The 20,540-nt window shown below is 40.9% G+C and overlaps 1 protein-coding gene across 1 annotated transcript in view; it reads right to left on the bottom strand.

Annotated features, from left to right (window-relative positions):
* LOC147210713 (metabotropic glutamate receptor 4-like) overlaps positions 1–20,540 on the bottom strand; it is a 139,947-nt gene that overhangs the window by 35,963 nt on the left and 83,444 nt on the right. Inside the window, exon 3 of the mRNA XM_086115350.1 lies at positions 8,190–8,406. Within this exon, the coding sequence (XP_085971476.1) occupies positions 8,190–8,406 (217 nt within the window). The remainder of the gene's footprint in view (positions 1–8,189; positions 8,407–20,540) is intronic.

Here is a 20,540-nt window from a genome sequence, read left to right as displayed (position 1 = left end):
TGCAACATGTTTTCCTGCTTCCAGTGAGCACGTGCTGGGCTGTGCTCACTTGCACAGTTGGGAAAGTGAACTGATGCAGCTGAAGTTTGGCAAGAAAACTTCCAATTCAGGCAAAAAATCCCAACATCAAAATGCAACCTGAGGTGAACATTATAAATGAATTTCACCTAATTACCAGAAGAACTACCAGCAGTTGAAGACGAGGGAAATAGGAGGTGGATCATTATGAAAACTGACCCTGCTCTCAAAAGGCTCATAATCAGCCCCAAGTCTGAGGCTACGCCCTGTCAAAGGGTCCCGGAAGAATACCCCGGACACCTGAGGGGCTATTCGGTTGCTGTCACTGTGCCCTCATTTTACACGGTGTGCATAACAAGAAAGACATTTCTCCTTGAGCAGTCACTTGCAGTGTAAGACCCTCTTACATTTACTGAAAGCTGAAGCGCCACAAATGTCTTTCCTTGGAATACTAGTTTGAATTGACAGTGACCTGCTGCTAAGGAGATATTAAAAATGCCTCTGTATTTTGCAGAGTAGTGACACAGCCCAATAAACTACACTAATTAAAATAATGTTCACTGGATACCTGTTTGACCTGTTAAAACTATTTATTGACATCAAACCGCAAACTTTATGATTAAAACTGTACATGGTTTTCTATGTAGAGGCAGATTTCATTAAAAAATATATAATATGTGCATGGACAGCGTGAAAGATGATTGCAATGCAATACTTGCAATATCGAATGAGTGCAATTTTGAATTACTTTAACAGGGCTGTATTCAATTCTCATTGTGAATAAAATGTGTCGATTATGCTACAATTTGAATGAGATATAGAAATATATAAATAATGACAAACTATTTTCACACATTTTTCGATTACTTTTTGCACTTCCTTTGATTTCCCTTTGTTTGAATAAAGTGCCTCTCCTTATTCTTTATTACTAAAATAATCTACATCATTCAAATTATTTTCTCAATTGACATTTTACTAGACTGAGGAAAGCTTCACATGTATTGATCTCAGCAGCTCAGCATTATACACAGTATCTAATGTCATTTAACACAATACTTTGTGAAATTCATATAAATTGGTCTCCCAGTGTATGAAGAAGAGAAACAGTTTGTGTTACTCTTAATCGAGACTTCATCGTTGGTCCCTGAAAGCAGAGAAATCAGATCGCGCTTATACTATATTGATGATACGGCTAATCATGCAAGAAGTTACTGTAAATCCCAGCGCTCGTTGCACTCTGGTCCCAAAGTTGATGGATCAACTGAAAACTGGTGTTGGCATTGCTGTTTTCTTAAGCCAAATGGCAACGGGTTTTCTCTGTCAGCAAGTCTGCTCTCACATCAGCATGCTGGAGGCTCATGAGTAGAAGTGGATGCTCCCTGTTTATCCCTGACCGACATTGCTAAAACGTGTAATGGCCAGTGGTAATTGAGCATGGTGCTGAGGACATTTTCCTTGCATATTCTGCACTCATCTTGCACAAATGTGCCATGAATATCAGATGCCAACATTGAGGCCCGCGATAGCTAACCTGGAACACTGGGGCCGCTATTCCAGCATGCAAAACAAATTCCAGGAGCCCTATTTTCTTAGAAAGCTCCATGTGTCGTAAGTATAAAAACCTGTGCATCCTCATTTTCTTGCCATTGGTGAGTCTAGTTTCCCGTGTTTGGGAATTTGACAGACTGCTCTGTGCCACGTCAGGCATTCCGGCGGACTGAGAGAATTTTCTTCTCCACGCCCCCGGCACGCCTGACAATTTGGTGACAGAAAGTAGACTAGACTTTAGACCAGCTGAAAGTCAGTTCAGAGGTTTGGCACAGGTGGTGGAAAAAATTTAGTGGATTTGGCGGTGTCCAAGTCTTTATAGAATCATCCACAAGTGGAGATCTTGTTGCAGTTCCTTTTAAATGTATAAACCTCCTGCATGAACTCTCGCGAGTCCATTAACTCATTCACTCCCAAAGACGTTTTTAAACGTCTTTTCAGACTTGGTCCAGAATTGGCTGGTACTGAATGAGTTAAGCTTCCATCATGTAGTCCACGTGCCTTTCCTGAGCTGAATTTAAAAGGGATGAAAGCTGCTGCTTTGATTGGCCAGGAATAATGGCTGCTGTTTCACTGCCATAACAGCACAAATGGCCATTTCTAGCAAATACCCCCCTGACACCCCCCCCCCCCAAAAAAAAGAAAACTCCCCTCATGAGCACAGTTAGACTGCACTTTGTGAAAGACTTGGGCCACTTTGATCACACAGACACCCAGACTGACGGGTGCTTTTGAACCCACTTTATAGAGAAGTGTGACGCCAAATAGAAGATATGATTATTTCGACTCACGGGGCGCTGGCACAAAGGATTTGTCTGTCTGCACACAATAAATAAATAAATAAATAAAAATACAACTGTGTCCTAGTTTCCAGGAGATAGCAAGTTCTTAGCTAAACGAATGGTTATTTGGTCATGGTCGATGAGTATTTGTGTGAATGGTGACCTGAGGATGCACATTTCCTTTGAGATTTTTTTTTTGTACTAAGCAGGTGTCTGTGTTGCTCCTGATCTCTGAGTTTGCCTCAACCGGTATGATTAAACCTGCAGACGCCAGCTCAGCGAGTCTGTTACAACATTTTGCTTGTAACCACAGAGTCAGAGAAGCTTCTATGTGAGAGGGGCAAACTTCACAATTGCTGCTCACAATAATACAGTGCAGTTTCACACCACTGCACAATAATAAAATGAATGATCAATCAATATCTTGATGACAATCAAAACACTAATGCGCATGGCAAGGTTTTGTTAGTGGGATTGTGGAATGTTTATTAGTTAGTGAGACAGCACAAATACTGGATCCAGATGAACAAATGTTAAAGTCCAACTCAAAATGTGATTTTATTGACTGTATTATATTTTTCAATTCGGCTTTGGGCCTTGCACACTTGTATTGAATCATGTTGTAAAATTGTACCCGTTGTTGTTTCAAACTTTCAACATCTCAGCACAGTGCAAAAAAAGAACATGAGCATCCCTTTCAACTCAGACAACGCAAACATCAATCGTGTCGAAAAAGAAGAGTGCTAAAGTCAATGCAAGGAGGCTTCTATGTGGTGAGAACGCTGATCAAAAGTCACTGGCAGTCACATCCATCCTATATAGTCTCGTTTTGGTCCCTGAGCACATGACACTATTCTGTATTCCATCATGCTGCAGACATGATAAACAGCTTTGTGGCGAAGGAGTGAGAGAGCGGCACGTCGGACTGCTTTGTGCACATGCAAACTATACAGGATTCACTGTGGTTGTCATGGTTACAGCTAATGTTCTCCTCACAAAATTTCTTTATTCTGAACTGAGGTTCAAATTATTCAAACGGACAGATTTGTGTCAGCAGCCTTCTTAAGTGATGGGGAAGTCAATGATGGACACAATTACGCAGTTACGGCTTGTAAAAGACGGTAACGCGTGTCTTTCATTCACACGTTGTAAATCACTTTTACAAAAACAATCGGAAATTACTGACCAGACCTAATTTACAGTATACTAAAAGAGAATACAATTTGAGTCTCTTTTTGAAGTACTTGATTTTAGGTTGACCAGGCTCTTGTTAAAGTGCACCAAGGTTCTTGTGTTCGCTTCTTCCCTGTGAAGTCTAAATAGCAAAATACCTTTTGAGTGTTCACCTTGAATTGTGCCTCCAGCAAGCCCCAGGAACTACCCTGCAGAGGTCAGATGAGCCGCACTCGACGCAGGGCATTTCCTTGATAAATTGGGATTTATTCTAAACTAAACTTGCTTTTGTCCAATTGTTAATATTGCAAAACAATGCTATGAATCCCATTCCCTTCTTTGTCTATTTGAGTGTGTGTTTTGAAGTCCACTCTACAAATGCAATTAATGACTTGAATTGAAATGGGTCTTACTTTTAAGAAGCAATTTTAGTTACTGATGGAGTCGTGGCACATGGAGGGGATTTGTGCAACCAGTGTATTGTTGTTGACTGTCGATGAAAATGGGAGTGTAAATGCATATCTGTCAAGGCATGTGTGCTCTGATGACAAATCCACAGTGTAGTCTGCCTTTGACACAGTCAGCTAGGACATAGACTCCAGCTTCACCGTGACACTGAACAAGTTAAGCAGTTGAAAATGGAAGGATAGAAAGATGAAAGATGAGATGGCATAGTTAAAGCTTGACAAGATAGAAACTCAGATATGAGTTTGTTTTCTCCCTTTGTGACAGGATGCTCAAAAATCACTTGATGCAAATAATATCATTCTTTTTTTGCTCAACTCAACTAAAACCTTCACTGGCTGACAAACTGTCAGAGTAGTCAAGTACATACTGAGAATGGTACTCTATCGTATAGCACATTTAATGTACAGTGTTTGTGTACATATATATATATATATATATATATATATAATATATACATACATACCTGTACATACAGTACATACCGGTAATCTGATATGTATAATTGTTCTGAAACTGGCTTTTCAAACGAGTGCATGTTTAACAAGCACATACTTGAAGCAGGAGAAATGGAAGGGGAAAAAAGGGAAAGGAAAATGAACTAAATGACCCTGAATTGAACTCATGCTTAGCCTGTCATCCATTTCTGGTTTCTTTTCTGAACGAAGTAAATATGCTCCTAGGCTTGAAAACAAGTGAAGAACATTGTAGCGGGTAAGGTCTAAGGAAATGTTTTTAGACCTCAAAGGCCTACGAAAGCAGCTCAACTTGTTGAACCCCCCCCCCAAAAAAGAACGTTTCACTTCCCCTCTCAGACAATGTTAAAGACAATATGCTTTCAGATGATGTTTCCTTTTGACATTTTTCCCACATCTCCTGTCATTTGTGAGATAGGGTGAACTCCTTTTGACCTCCTCAACCTCAACTGCCATTTAAAATGACAACAATTATTTTAAGAACGATCTGTCTGCATCTTCCTGAGACGATAAAATTAGGGGAAAAAAAATATGCAGACAAAAGCCAAGCATCGCCTTTTAGACCAATATGACGGAGAAGAAGTCTGATTTCAGGGGACAATGAAAGGTGCACACTACCCTCAGAAAGTACCACACTTTCCACAAGGTGACAGTTAAGTGACGTGTTAGCTGCTATTACTGCACACATCTCTGTGCTCTCTTAGGACACAGAAGGTACGAGGACTTTTCAAAGAGAAGCTCAGACAGAGAAGGACCCATCGTGGAACATGAACTTGTGCATTGAGAACAAGGCAGGATGACAACAGCGAGGCATCAAACAGAAAACGTGTTTCATCTCATCTTCCGTAATGACAATGGAGCCTCATCCCACTTGAGGATTAGTCTAATGTTGCAATGAGAAGTGTCTATGAAAATCTTGCATCTTGAAAAGGGTTCCAAGTCTTAAAGATAGACTATTTTCAGCAGAAGTATTCCCCTCATATTTACATTCAGATTTTTTTTTCCCATCCCGGGTCTCCCCATGCAGTCCAAATGTGTCATTTATATGAGCCAATGTCACAAATTAACCATTGACAGAAGAGAAGTAAAGTTTGTACACACAACTCTAAATAAACAGTGATGTTGCTAAATCATGCTAAAATAGGCTTGGTTAACAGTTCTGTGGTTGCTCAAGCAACCTATGTGACAGAAACAGGCCCAATGACACAGACAAATACTATACATATACTGTGTGTGTGTGTGTGTATATATATATATATATATATATATATATATATATATATATATATATATATAGAGAGAGAGAGAGAGAGAGAGAGAGAGAGAGAGATACACACACTCTAGTGAGTATTCCTGTTGGAGTCTTATGATTTGTCTCTGGGCATAAACTTTGTCAAAGATAAACTGCCACAAAGGAGTGAGGAGTGAGTGAATTTAAAAGTAGATCAATTAGCAGTGAATCAACCATTCAACAATCTTTCATTTCCAAGATGGAAGCGTCCAAACTCTCCGTGAAAGCATCTTGAACGTACGCACTCATCATTTTCATGCCATGTAATGTATTCTTCTTCTAATGTGAACGGAAGTCTTGCAATTTAAAAATAACTCCTGTTAAGCTTGTACAAGGATGCATAATAGACTAGCTTACGTAAGAGGAGACCCAATTTCAATTCCGAGAAACGTGAAATTATGTTCACAACCTCCAATGAGACACTGACACTCAGTGTCTCATTGGAGGTTGCTCATTGGAGCATGCTGTTTCCCAACATTCACCCGGGCGCGTTGTGCTTGAATGACATTATTAGTGCTCTACTTTTCCATCAGTAACCATTGAGCTTGTCATTGTTACTCCTTTTGGTCATAACCGGTTATGCGTTTAGTACGTGGGTAACACCAAGTGACACTGACGTATTCATAAAGTAGTGGACAGAGGTTGGGAATGCTCAGTCAGCTTCCAGGATGGGGCAGACGTGTTGCATCTGATCTTCATGGCATGCTGAGTGTGACTCGACTTCAAAGAGTGAAATCTTTTGGAAAGAATGACTGTAACTAGAGATGGAACAGGTGCAACGTGGATGTTTTTCCTGGACTGTCAGCACTCATGACAGAGTGGATAGAGCTTAAAGTTGTGACGGGATGCAAAACGGAGGGAACCTAAATGCATTGTATTAATCGATTATAAGAAAACAGCAGATATAGTTCATTAGATCCAATTTTGAAATCAAATTGTACATTACGATTAGTATAACGTATGTTATTTCTAAGTCTGCAATACAATGTTTGGACTCGACAGATAGATTGATAGATAGATTTTGAATTCATGGATTCTGTTTTGACACCAACGACTTCTCCTGTATTACCAGTGCGGGGTTTTTCTCTCGTTCTTCTTGTTTCCTCTTTTGGATTATTCCACTATTGCCCAAAAAGGACTTCACCCTGAAACAAATCTTTAATCCTGTACTATTATACTGTCTGTCGTACTTGTGGATGGAGAGGGGGAAAATTATAAATCATGACATGGATATGGAGATGAATCATTTGAAAATTGAGTTTCCCTTCTTCCAGAAATTGGTGTTTTTACAAATTGGTTTGCATAAACAAACTGAAGTGAAACAAACCATTTCGTCTGTCAGGCTGATACAACGTTAGATCCCCTCCCCAGGTGATGACGATATTTATAACTTGATTATTCATTGGTCAGTGTTGTTTCAAAGACCAATTTACTGTAGATAATGAGAGTGCTGTGAAAAAGTATTTGGCTCCTTCCTGATTTCTGTGTTCTTTGCGTATTTATCACATACAAAGGTCATTCAACCAATTTTAATCTGACAGAGGGACTCCCCATTGAAATGGCTTTGTAAACCTTTCCAGACTGATAGATTTCCATAACTTATTTTTCTAATTTCTTCTTGATTTTTCTTCGGATCGTGGCATGATGCATTTGTTTCTTGAGATCTTGTAGCCCCCTTGACTTTGTCTGACGGATTCTATGTATGTGATTTCTTGATTCAACAAACATGGTGCAACAAAGGTGTTGCCTGTGAAATAGAACTCAGCTTTCCCAAAACTGTCATTCGTCACAGTTACTGTGTGAGTTAACAATAAAAATAGAAAATAAAAATAAAATAGAAACTGCATTTTGTATTTCCTTGGATTGTTTCTGTGGTCTTAAAATTGGTTTTATGAACTGAAATCTTTATGTGTGATAAATATGCAAAGGAAGGGGGCAAATACTTTTTCACGGCGCTGTATACTGCGGTCATCGACGATATACAGTAGTTGTGGTTCCCCTGCCCCGACTTCTGTGCAGGCAGCGTGGGTCCGGTTGCCACTCACTGACGTTGTGAATGTTTGTTTGTTTATTGAACATAAAACATATATACAGTAATAATTTGACAGAAAATAAGGTAGATAAGAAAAAGTAAAAAGAAAGAAATCTTCATTCAACACAGTTATTATGTTCAAGGGAGTAGGAAGGAATGTGAGGGTGAATGGTTGTCTGCCTCTTTCCAGTTTGTCTTGTGATTGACTGACAACCAGTGCAGAGTGCTGTCTCTCTTTTGTCTGATGTCAGTGAGTGATAAAGAAAACGGATGGATGGAATTGTAAACAGTGATGACATGTGAGCTCGGGTCAAGTGTATAGAGTGCTGCAAAGTTTGTCATTCTATCGGTGTTGACCGCAGTAGATGGAATGTTTGTTGTAAGAGATCAGAAAAGAGACTCACCGTCCTCTCGAGACTTTTGAATGAACGCATCCACACCACTTTCTCCGTAGTTTCCCTCGGAGGCCACAGTGGAGACATAGTTCCAGCTCATGGCTTTGACGATGTCCACCATGGCCTGCGCCTGATAGGTGTCAGGCGGCACCACCCGAGAGAAGAAGTCGTAACGCGTGTTGTCACTCAGCTCTGGAGCTGTGGAGGCGTAACTCACCTGGGGGATCTGTCAGGGCAAAATAACAGGAGTGAAGATTCATTATTCTTTAGCAGTATAATCATGCTTGACGATGCGTTTACACAGGTGAGATGCTGCAAAAGCCCATGGGTATTAGTTGTGGTGGTATTTTCGCATGAGTAAAATGACATATCGCTTGCATATTGCCCAAACCGAGACAGTTGCAATGAAAGACAGTCAACGGCAAGTTTGTTGCGCGATTATCATTACCTCTTCAAAGAGAGCAAGCACATTTTCAACACTTTACATTGGTAGCTGTGTAAAACTGGTGAATTACATCAAGAAGGGCATACAAACAGCATAAAAACTGAAAAACAAATCATGCGTGTGACCCGCTGGGGTGACAGCTGACGCTTTCAGGTCAGAGGCTCATGCTAAACAAATACAATGTTGGCTACTGCGGAAATGGAAGGAATTGTGCCTGCATTTGACAATAAAACCACATCATGTCATTGCAAATATTAGATGTGTGTGAATGGAGCTTTTGACTGCCCGCATCACATCGGTTCATCCTTGAGTTACACAAATTTGAAGAATGTCACTCAAGTGACTCATCCTGTTCACAACAAAGTCAAGCAGAAGCATTCATCTTGAATTCTTTTATTCATTTCCCCATCCAAGTTTCATGAGAACTGAGTAATCCTTTTACCCCCCGCACCCCCGCCACCCCCCACATGATGTGTAATGAACGCTGAGTCACTGCATTACGTTCTACTGTCAAATAGATGCCGTATTCAGGCCAGATGCTAAAAGAATGAAGACGGTGTTATAAGTTGGTACAAAAACTGCAAACTAGACACAGCTTTGTTTCCTTGATTTGCATCTGACGAGCAGACTGGGCAGTGAGGGGAATTCTGATCCGATGCCTCGGTTGTCTCCGGCCGTCACACTTCTTCTCAACATTTCCCTGTCTTGTTTTGAGGCTGAATCTGGTGTGCAAACACTATGCGTCATGAAGTGAATGCTTGTGTTCCTCTGGGATGCTCTGAGAGGCAAGTTGTGTCAGCTTGAATATGTACAGTGGTTAGTCTGCAAGCAGATGCCAACCCTTTGAGCCGTGTCAGTGGGACCTTCACACCTTGGAACTTTGGTCTGAAACGAGGCCCTTTTCATCCAAGGATCTGCTTGGGTTTGGTCTTTCGAGATGACCAAGGATGAATGCTTGAAGCATTTCCATCAGCATTTCCAATAAGATCCTGCTGGGTTGTAAAAGGGTTTCACCTCTTTTTCAGGTGATGCACAGAATCACCAAAGTTATAATAACTCACATCATTTCCCCACATACGCACAGGACCAGATTTGACAGGGAATGCCCACATTTTAGCCCAGACTGCGTATCTGTCATGAGGATGCGTTCATGACAGATTTGAGTGGACAGGAGGATGTGCACAGCCAGAAAAGCGAGTCACTGCACATCTCACTGCGCATCTTGTCCCACGTATAAAAGATAGATGGAACTGTAACTCTCTGGTCATTGTGGTATGAAAGTGCCCAACGCCTGAAGATGAGCAGTACAGAGAATGGATGGATGCAAGCTCCCAGTGCCACCAGTAGGCCATGATGCACTGACTTTCCACTTCTACGTGTTCAAATCCAAACAACCTACATGTGAAAATGTTTTTCTTGACAAACATTGATGTGATCAGGCAGCATTGGTTCGACTGCATTCATGTGTTGTTCAAAAGTGTTTGGAAGGTGTTAATGAGCTTAGGTTTCAGAATATTCTCAATTTCTAGCACCTAACAGTACTGTGAAAAATATGTCAGCCATGACAGAGATAAACACAGTTGAAGTTGACTCTTGTGCAGAAGCAATTTTAGTCTATAACAGTGGCAAATGTGATAACATTGTGTTTTTCTCGCATATTGTAACCATGAGCAGGATTCAGACTGTACCAATAAGCCTCTCCTGCAGCATACTACACGGTTAACAATACTTAGACATAATAGTATTCAAAATGATCATGGATGATAACCAGCCTCTTTCACAGACGCTTCTTGGTCCTATGGATTAACTGCATCTATAAGAACACCCCTAAAATTGGTGGGTTTGGTCGAAACCACAAATATATATTCCCTATTGTTTCTATAATACTGATGGACACGAGTTTCAGGTGGAGTTGGGCTACGGCTTATCTACTGCGCCTTACGTTTGCTTCGCCTGTCAAGCTTTATAGCGCAGCGTGGGTGCCGATGCCAACGGTGGCAGATTAAGCGCTTGAAAATCCTTCTAATAAAGAAAGTAATTTCTGGCGGTGCATGCGTGCCCCAGACTTTGCTTCAGCCGTGCAAAATGAACTTTATATTAGTGACTGGATCACTAGCACAAAAAGGGGCGCTACACAGTTATGTGTTTTCAATGAACGCACTATCCAAAGGACAGCAACCTTGTGTAATTATATTCCAAGTCGTCAGCTCTGAGCATTTCTATGTTCTTAGTAATTCATCTTCCATGACATGAAGATGAATGTCATGGAATCCTTGGATGAAAAGTGCCTCGTTTCAGACCAAAGTTCCAAGGTGTGAAGGTCCCACTGACACGGCTCAAAGGGTTGGCATCTGCTTGCAGACTAACCACTGCACATATTCAAGCTGACACAACTTGCCTCTCAGATGGCGCCCGAGTAGGCAGCCGTCAGCAAGTGCTCTCATGAGCCTTGCTTTTTTTTTGTTGTTTTTGTGTTTGTTTTGTCACTTTGTGTTTGTTGTTACGTCGTGTGGACCTGATGTGGACTTTTTTCAGCATTTTTTGGCCACGACATTCATCAAGGAGGAGACTCTGTGCTTGGTGGTTGCGCCTTCTCGGCAGCATGGGTATACCAGCACTGTTTTTGACTGGGAGGAATGTCGGCGCCATTTGACTGTCGTTGCTGGACAGTCCCGGGGCGCTTGTGTCTTGCGCCTGTAATGGGCAGCATTTTTCACAGCCCTGCTTTGTTCAGCGGAGAGATCGGTGCTGTTGAACGGTCTGCGGCTGGATGGATGTAAGTCTTGAGGAGCCGACGATGAAAAGAAAGGAGCGTTAGCGCGGAGCGCCGATGCGGATTTGGAGCTGGGAGTCGCGGCTTGGAGTTTGAAGCGGATTACGTGGGACAGGAGAAGTGAACTAATCTCTTTTCGTCAATGGACGCGACAGCTTCGTGTTTGCTTTCAAAACTTAGCTTGTAGCAGACGTGTGCACATTTTCAGCATGATGTCTCTGATCCACTGGGGAAAGGACACTTTGATCCTCTCCTCTTTCATCTATAACTGCTTCAGACAACAAAGTGTATGCAGAAAATTGGTGAAGATTGCACGACTGTCTGTGTCCTATGTGTTGTGTTGTATTATTTTTGTTATTTTGACTTCAAAATGGCGCCGCGAGAGTGGCTGCCTTTCCAGCAGCTCCTATATTTTGTTGTTCTACTTCTTCCTTTCATAACTTTGCTGCTGTGAATTGGGAATTTCTCCATTGCGAGACTAATAAAGGTTTTCTTATCTTATCTTATGAACAATAAAAGTGACGTTATTCTCAATGTCATCCCTTGAACTGGATTGAAATTGTAGGTTAAAAAGACCTGACTATGATTTAGTATCGAAATCAGATAGGCATGCATTATAATATCACCTACATCTGATGCCACTTTGTTTCTTGCACGGTCTGAAAAAAATGCATGTGCATACGGCAAAAATGTCAACAACTCAACGAGATAAATGTCAGCGTCAGGCAACACAGGAGCAGTAACAGAATCGAAAAAAAGGACAAATAAATGTAAATACTGAGATCTGAAGCTAAGTAGTTTTTGTCTCTTCACATGGACATGACAAAGACCCGTCAATTCCTTAATTTATTTGTAACTGATTAATTGTAATTAGCACATAAAAATCCGACCCCTTATATGTTATGTGTTGTGTTTATTTATTTTACTTTATTTTAACTGTTTTGTTAAGCGCTTTGTTACAGCTGCCGCTGTTGTGAAAGCGCTATATAAATCAGCATGTATTGTATTGTATTGTGTATATATATATATTAGATATATAGAGATAGGGTTATTGGTTTAGTCCAGTGAGCAAGAAATGTCATCGGCATAACATCATAAGCTCTGCCTATCCTGATTTCTGACAGAATGGTGAAATTGTGTGATTTTTGCCACAGTGAAAAAGCCTGAGATGAAAAAAAGCACAGCGTGGCCTCCAACCAGATCTCGCTGATTTGGCTGAGACAGACAGCTTGGGACATATCACGGCACCCTATATATGACAGTAGCAAAAATTTAAAGAGAGAACCGAGTCAAGAATATGATAATTACATTTACATTTGAATAGAGTCAACAAGTCAAGTCAACAGTATTTATAGAGCACTTTCAAACAGCCATCGCTGCATACAAAGTGCTGTACATGGAGCAATTTAACATGCACAATAAACAGTAAGACAAATCGGTAATAAAGGCGGTAGAAAGCACCAAATAGTAAAACCAAGAACAAATCTAAGTCATGCTGAGTCGAATGCCAAAGAATACAAGTGAGTTTTGAGGAGGGTTTTGAAGATGGGCAGCGAGGAGGCTTGCCGAATGTTCAGTGGGAGGTCATTCCAGAGAGAGGGACCAGCAACAGAAAAGGCTCGATCCCCTCTGAGCCTCAGTTTAGTTCTTGGTACTTCTAATAAAGTCTGGTCAACAGACCTGAGGCGCCGGGCAGGTGTGTAGGGGCGGATGAGCTCAGAGAGGTAAGGTGGCGCGAGATTATTCAGAGATTTGAAAACAAATAAGAGGATCTTGAAAATAACTCTAAAATGAATGGGGAGCCAGTGAAGGGATGCCAGAGTAGGAGTTATGTGCTCCCTCTTACGAGTACCAGTCAAGAGGCGAGCAGCGGCATTCTGGACCAGCTGAAGGCGCTTAATGGAGGACTGGCTGACTCCAAAGTAAAGGGCATTGCAGTAATCGAGCCGGGATGTGACAAAGGCATGAATTACTGTCTCAAAGTGTTCATGTGAGAGGAGAGGTTTTATTTTGGCCAGCTGTCTAAGGTGAAAGAAGCTGGGTTTAACAACGGCACCAATTTGCCGATCGAGTTTGAAATCACTGTCCAGTTTAAGGCCCAAGTTTGAGACTGTTGACTTAAGATAAGGAGACAGGGGGCCCAAGTCTACAGGATGGAATGTACAAGGGCCACTGGGACCAAACAATACCACCTCTGTCTTCTTTTCATTGAATCTCAAGAAATTTTGTGCCATCCAGGTTTTGATTTCTTCCAGACAGGATAGGAGTGGCCTTAATGAGAAGGCGTCTTTCTTGCTCAGTGGGACATAGATCTGGCAGTCATTTGCATAGCAGTGGAAGGGAATACCATGTTTCCTTAAGATGGAACCCAATGGGAGCAGATACAGCAAGAACAGCAGAGGCCCCAGAATTGAGCCCTGTGGAACACCACATGACAGGGGAGCAGTGCGTGACTCAGAGCAGCCAAGGCTGACACAGAAGGTTCTGTCAGCTAAATAGGACCTAAACCACTCAAGAGCACTGCCGCTAATGCCCACCAAGTGCTGCAAACGAGTCAGCAGAATACTGTGATCCACTGTATCAAATGCTGCAGTTAAGTCCAATAAAACTAGACACACGTGGTCTCCAGAGTCATTTATAGAATGACTTTTGTTACAGCTGCCGCTGTTGTGAAAGCGCTATATAAATCAGCATGTATTGTATTGTATATATATATATATATATATATCTTATATATATCTTGCTCACTGGACTAAACCAATAACCCTATCTCTATATATCTAATATCTAATATATATATGTATATATACACAATACAATACATGCTGATTTATATAGCGCTTTCACAACAGCGGCAGCTGTAACAAAGCGCTTAATGTGAAAAATTTAGAATAGAGGACTTTCAACTGTTTTTTTTTTAAATTATCATCCAACTTCAAAATCATATTGACTGTGGTAAAACATTCTAAAGAGTCTGAAAATAGAAATCACCCCAGCTCTTTGGGTCATATAAGAGAGTGATAATGAATTGAGGTTATTCGACTTTAAGCAGAAGGCATAAGTTAGAAATGAATGAAATTCGTTGGCCAAGCCTACTCTTGTAATTACATCTAGTTTTCCTCAAGCAAAAATGATATCCTCATCCTCTGTTTAATTTGAATATCAATCTCCTCAGAACTGCTGATTCATAATGTAAACTGCCATTCTAGTTATTTTTTAACCAAGATCAGAATGGGGACCAAAAAAATAAATAAAAATCTCATCTCATTTTTTTGTGCCTATCTACCAGGGCTTGGTCTCTTATTTTCAAACACACATGTTCATTGCTAACATCTCAACAAGACTTTTGGAAAAAAAAATGCACCTGCCAGTTTTACATGTCCTGGATGTTCTCCAGGGCAGCACGGTGGTCAACTGATTCGCACACCGGCCTCACAGTGCAGATGTGCAGGGTTCAATTTCAGTTCCGGCCTTCCTATGTGGAGTTTGCATGTTCTCCCCATACCTGCATTGGTTTTCTGCGGGTACTCTGGTTTCCTCCCACATTCCAAAAACATGGGTGGCAGGTTAATGGAACACTCTAAATTGTCCCTTAGTGTGAGAGTGACGGAAACACACACACACGAACACGCACACGCACACACACACACACACACACACACACACACACACACACGCGCGCACACTGTAAACAGCAGTCTGGTGCAAATCAGTAGCCAGGAGCCTTTCTTGCATTGCGGGGGTTTGAATATATCGTTCTGTCTCTGGAGAAGGAGGAGAACAGGCAGGCTGTAATATATAATGATTTATTTCCCCTATTTTTAAAGTTTGATCTCCTCTTTCATCATAAGATTTCTTTCACAAATTGGCAACACATTCATATGTTTTACATTTAAACAATTCATGAGATGTTGGAGCAGGATTAAATGTTTGATGGGCCTTGGCACTTCAAGCAGTGCTGCTGTAGTGCTGTTATTTGTACTTGTTAAACGGTGACAAGCAGTAATTTAGGCAATGACAACTGTGATTAATTATCTCATTCCAAATGGAACGATCACTGCAGTTCAACATCCAAATTGTGTCGACAAACCACCACGGTCAGGTGAGATTTCAACTAAAAGCCATTTGTGATGAATGGGGGATGCAAAACAATAATTCTTTGTGGACTGTAGCAGGATGCATGAACATCCTAAACCCACTTCCACGTTTCCCCTCCTTAGTTGAAGTTAACGAGCAACAAATTGTGATCATGTTTTTGTAAGTGTTGTATTTATTTATCATAATATGTTTTCACTTATTTGTATATGGCATATTTATTTTTAAGTTTAACTTAGTTTGGGGGCTGGAACGGATTAATTGCATTTCCATTCATTGCAATGGGATTCCATGTTTGAGGTTCTGCTGTAGTATTTGTGAGATGACAGGATAAATTTTGTTTTAATATGTGTTTTCTATTCATGCCTGCTTTGACCTCCTCTGTCTTCATTACCCAGGCATATGTTCAACTCCTTGAAGGTTCAAAAAACATCAATAAATCATGTGATATGACATTCTCTCCAGGAAATATAGTATATTAATGGGATTATTATTTCAGGAACCGATTCAGCACTGGTCTTGGAGGCTGTGTTAGATATACAGCACAGTACTTTTATTCAGCCCTTGTACGTAAAGGCGTCAAAGAGTCCAATTTGCTGAAGTGTTGGGAGGTTTTTTTTGTGTTTCTTTCAGGGAAGGTTCAACAATTATGCATGATTCATTGTTCTCTAACTCAGATTTATAAACTAACGACTATGTAATGCCTCTTTTTGTTTGCAGGAGCGCTAAAAACTGTCAGCAGGCACAAATGTTTGTTGACAAGACAGCAGTGCCACAGTGTAAAATGGCTGATAATGGCCAGAGTGGCTAGAGCTAATTAAAAATAATGAGTTCATGGCCAATCACTTTTTCCTGGGAAAACAGCCTGACCTGAGGCAAACTCTCGCACTTTCATTCCCGCTATAACACCTTTCATTTAAATTAACCAGATAATTTGTTTCACATCATAATCATCTGACTATTACAGTGTGTGTGTGTTTTTAAGTACAGTATGCAAAATGTGAAGATAGCAATATAAGGTTTTATTCACCGTCTATCCATCCATTCTCTGTACTGCTTTTCCTGACAGGGGTCAAGGGCGTGCTGGAGCCTATCCCAGCTGTTTTGGGGCGATAGGCGGGATAAACCCTGAACTGGTTGCCAGCCAATCGGAGTTCACATCTAGATAAACAACCATTGGCAAGGAAAAAAAACCTGAAATTGCAGGAAAAATATTAATTACACCTTTGAAGTTGGTTCGTTCAGGCCCCTGGAAATCCTGGACCGACAGGCATGTATGCACATGGGGTAGTCTGATGGTTAGTCTGCCTTAGTCGACATGTTTAGTGCATTAGAATTAACTTCTTGAGCAAATGAACCCTGTTACCCGTGAGCACATTTACTAATGCCCATTTTTCATAGTTAGATGTAGAAGCATAGTTTGGCACAATTAATATTACTTCTGCTATTTGATCCACGTTTGTGCATCTAGAAAAAAGTGAATGATGAATCTCAGTGAACCATCATCGTCTTGGAGGAAATAGATCCATTGAAAAAAAAGGTGATATTTTCAGAAGACAGCAAAAGGCAAATGGAGGACAAATTTGCCATAGGAGCCAGTTTGTTTTGTCTCACACCTGAAAAACTAGAACAAGATGGAATGTAGAACGTACCCGAATGTGTATTTACAGTACTTTCCCCACGTGTATGGTCTAGTTGTCAAAGTGATGAAGAGCAAAGAGTGGAGGTCACTTTCATCTACTCTAACATCAGGGGAATGTACAGTAATTCTGGAAAGAAAGAACGTGATTGTTTTTTTTTTTTAATTGCTCCTCTTTGTGATGGCTCATTTTAAAAACACAGCCCAAGGTATTGAAGCAGTTGAAACAAACACACTACCAAATTTTAGTTGCAGGTTTAAGGTTAAGGTTAAATATAACAGAAGAGGCGAGGCTGGGCACTATGTTTCTTTCCTCTGTTGATCGCATCAAATATTAATGTCGACTCCATGTCTGTAGGCTGCAACATTCACTCTGAGCAACTTCCTGCTCTTTTAATTGTGTTTGTTCTGCAGTGCAAACGCAATCAGAGTTGATTTTGCAAGAGCAGTGTGCAGATATCTAGAGATTGGCCATAGATAATCATCACCAGTATCTCTTTTTGTGTTGAACATTTTTTATCTTTACCCAGACTCGTCCCCAGGGGCGAGCTGTGACCACCCAGCAAGATGCTTGTGCCCCCCCCCCCACACACTTGGGACAGAGATCTCTAAAAATAAATGTATTTCTTTATTTGATTGTTGTTGTTTTTTTTAAAAGAAAATAAAAGAAAAAAGCAGGTCATCTTAAACCTCCGGTGGCGCATAACGTCTCTCGCCGGAAGTTGTTTAGCGGTCAGCAGTCTGCAATTGCAGCTTGCAATCATTTTAAAACAGTACACATGAGCTACAATAATGACGTTCATGCATTTAACATGCTGCCTCCCATGCCTCCTTGTCATGTCTCCCACTAAGGTAGGCAGTGATTTCCTTTGACAAACTCTTGTATCTACTTTATTTTTCATTTTTGTACTTGTTAGGGGCCCTTGAGGCCGTTGCTCATCATGGCATCCATGGGTGGGTGCTTGTGCATGGGTGCGTGCGCCTGTGCGCGCTTATACGTGCATGCATGCTTATGCGTGCACGTGTGATACCGGTCGATCGCAGAAGGTTGGTTGGCTTGAAAAGTAGATCTTCGGTCAAAAAAGGTTGGGCACCCCTGATATATGATATAGTGTGACGGTAGGCAGGGGCTTCTTGGCAACGTGTTTGGCCTAATGTCACACTAATTTACCTGCAACTCTATGGTATATTCAAAACTTCTTTCTGCCAAAGGATCAATGTTCTATTCAGATCTCGAACCCTTCATAAATTGCACAATGTACAGACATCTTACATACAATGTCAAATTGACACAGAACATGACATTTATATTTACTCTCGAGGTCTTCAAGGTTTCTCTGAGCAAGCGTTGAATGAGTTTAACGAACAATAGATCCAGTTAAATGAATCAAACTAACATTCAGCTTTAACAAAGGTCGACATTTTGTTCGGTTTATTAGCACAAATCTTTTGCAAAAAGGTTTTACGGTTACTTTTATTTGCATTTGAAAATCTTCAAATGATTTGTCTTCTTACAAATAATATGTAGAAAAGTGTTGCATGGCAGACGGATGAGCAGTGATGACAAAGCTCAGCACTGAAACAAATCCCACAACCATTTCAAGACAGTTCATTAAAAAGAAAAACTCACAGCCACCATGCCACAATGGAGCGAAACAGAATATATACGCTGATGCAGGTCAAGGGGTTAACCTCCAAAAGAGGCCCACTGATAAATACTCAGTCAGAACCATTGAGTGAATGAACAAGCATGCACTAAACATCTTGGGGTTATCGAAGTCACAGGCGGTATTACTTATCTGGAGAATGTGTTATCTCCACTGGAAAACATTTGGTCTTCCACCTTCTGCTGCCTAACATGTCTTATCACATTTGGAGGAAATGAATGAGAAGGAATATTTTATAAATATATATATATATATAGATAGATAGATATAAACTATCAAGACGGTGGACTCTTTCGAGATGGATTGTTTTTTTTTTTTGCCACTGAGCTGAGGTATGGCCCTTGGCAAACCAAAGAGGTTAGCATTGTCCTAGTTTTGAGAGGTGTGTTCAAAATATTAACCGTGTTATTTTGGAACATCTTCCTTTTGTTTAGAACTAAAATATGAGCAGCAAAAAGTCATTTTAGAGCATTTGATTTGCCGCAATTACTTAGGTGACCTCTTTCTAATGAGAATGAGAATATACACTTCTTGCGCCATAGCAAGTGAAGCCTTGAGATAAGCGGCCTCCAAGGTTTGATGGACTTTTTGTGGGGCATACCACTGACACAGGCAAATTAATGACCCCCCTGGAGAGAAACACTGGTCTATGGGGAGGCTTATTTATAGAGCAATGGTTTGATGGAAAGTGTGTGTGTGTGTGTGTGTGTGTGTGTGTGTTTGTGTGTGTGTTGGTCATACTGATACTAAATGACCCACCAAGACTTGGGGAAGAAAAAAAACGTGTGGAGCTGAAAAGCAAGTCCTGATGACCCGCGAGATCGATTTTACCAGTTTGGAACTACTGTAACCAATGATTTACGATGATTACAGTATGTCGCAAAATTGTGCAACACACATTACCGTTGCTAGTGACACGCTCTCAAGAGGCAAACAAGACAAATGTCCGAATCCAAGTCAAGTCCGAGTCCACGAGGTCCGAGTCCAGATGAGATCAAGAGTAAAACTTAAGACAGAAAAATACTGTTTTCACAACCGCCAAGTTACGAAAAAAGTCATTTTGCTTGACACTCCCCTTTGCTTTATTAACCATGTATGCAACAAAAACATTTGCCTCTTTTTGTGGTGTCTTTTGCTATTTATGTTCATGTTCCACATGTGTCATTCAGAGTAAAAGTTACTTGGCAGAGTCATGACAAACACAAAAGTTGCGATCAGTACGTCTTTACCTGCAGGACGAAACTAATGAGGTGAATCCGTGTTTGCTTTGATTAAACAATGGTATCAAATATGTTTACTTGCCTAATAAATGGATGCCGGCCAGCTTGAATCACTTGCTAGTCCTTAAACACGACCTTTCCCTCAAACCAAAATCAATCGCCACAAAGTCAGGTGCCCTGCCTTATCAATACTGGCCTCTGATGAAAGGCACTCGCCAATAGAGAGCCCTTCCTGACTGCTAAAGTTATGCTTTGTGATATGCTGCTGATGTTGGAGGACGTTACTTGGCAGGGAAAGAGAATAATACACATCCACACCTCCTTTGTTGAAAGATTAAATTAAAGTTAAATCTCTGTTGTGCATGCGAGCAGCCAAAGGCATAATTCACCCAAGAAAGACCAAGACAGCCTGCAATGCCGTGCGTTGTTTACTTTTCAGATATTTTTTTCATTACATTCCAGTAAAAAGATTCCCACTTGCAGATTGTGAATGCTGAGAGGGCTCATCCTGCTGGCATTCG

This window comes from Hippocampus guttulatus, chromosome 1 (genome assembly GCF_054856545.1).
Source record: "Hippocampus guttulatus isolate MCC_2025c chromosome 1, RoL_Hgut_1.0, whole genome shotgun sequence".
Classification (NCBI taxonomy): Eukaryota; Metazoa; Chordata; class Actinopteri; order Syngnathiformes; family Syngnathidae; genus Hippocampus; species Hippocampus guttulatus.
Note: the sequence above shows the minus strand (reverse complement) of the source record. Positions and strands in the feature narration are given on the sequence as shown.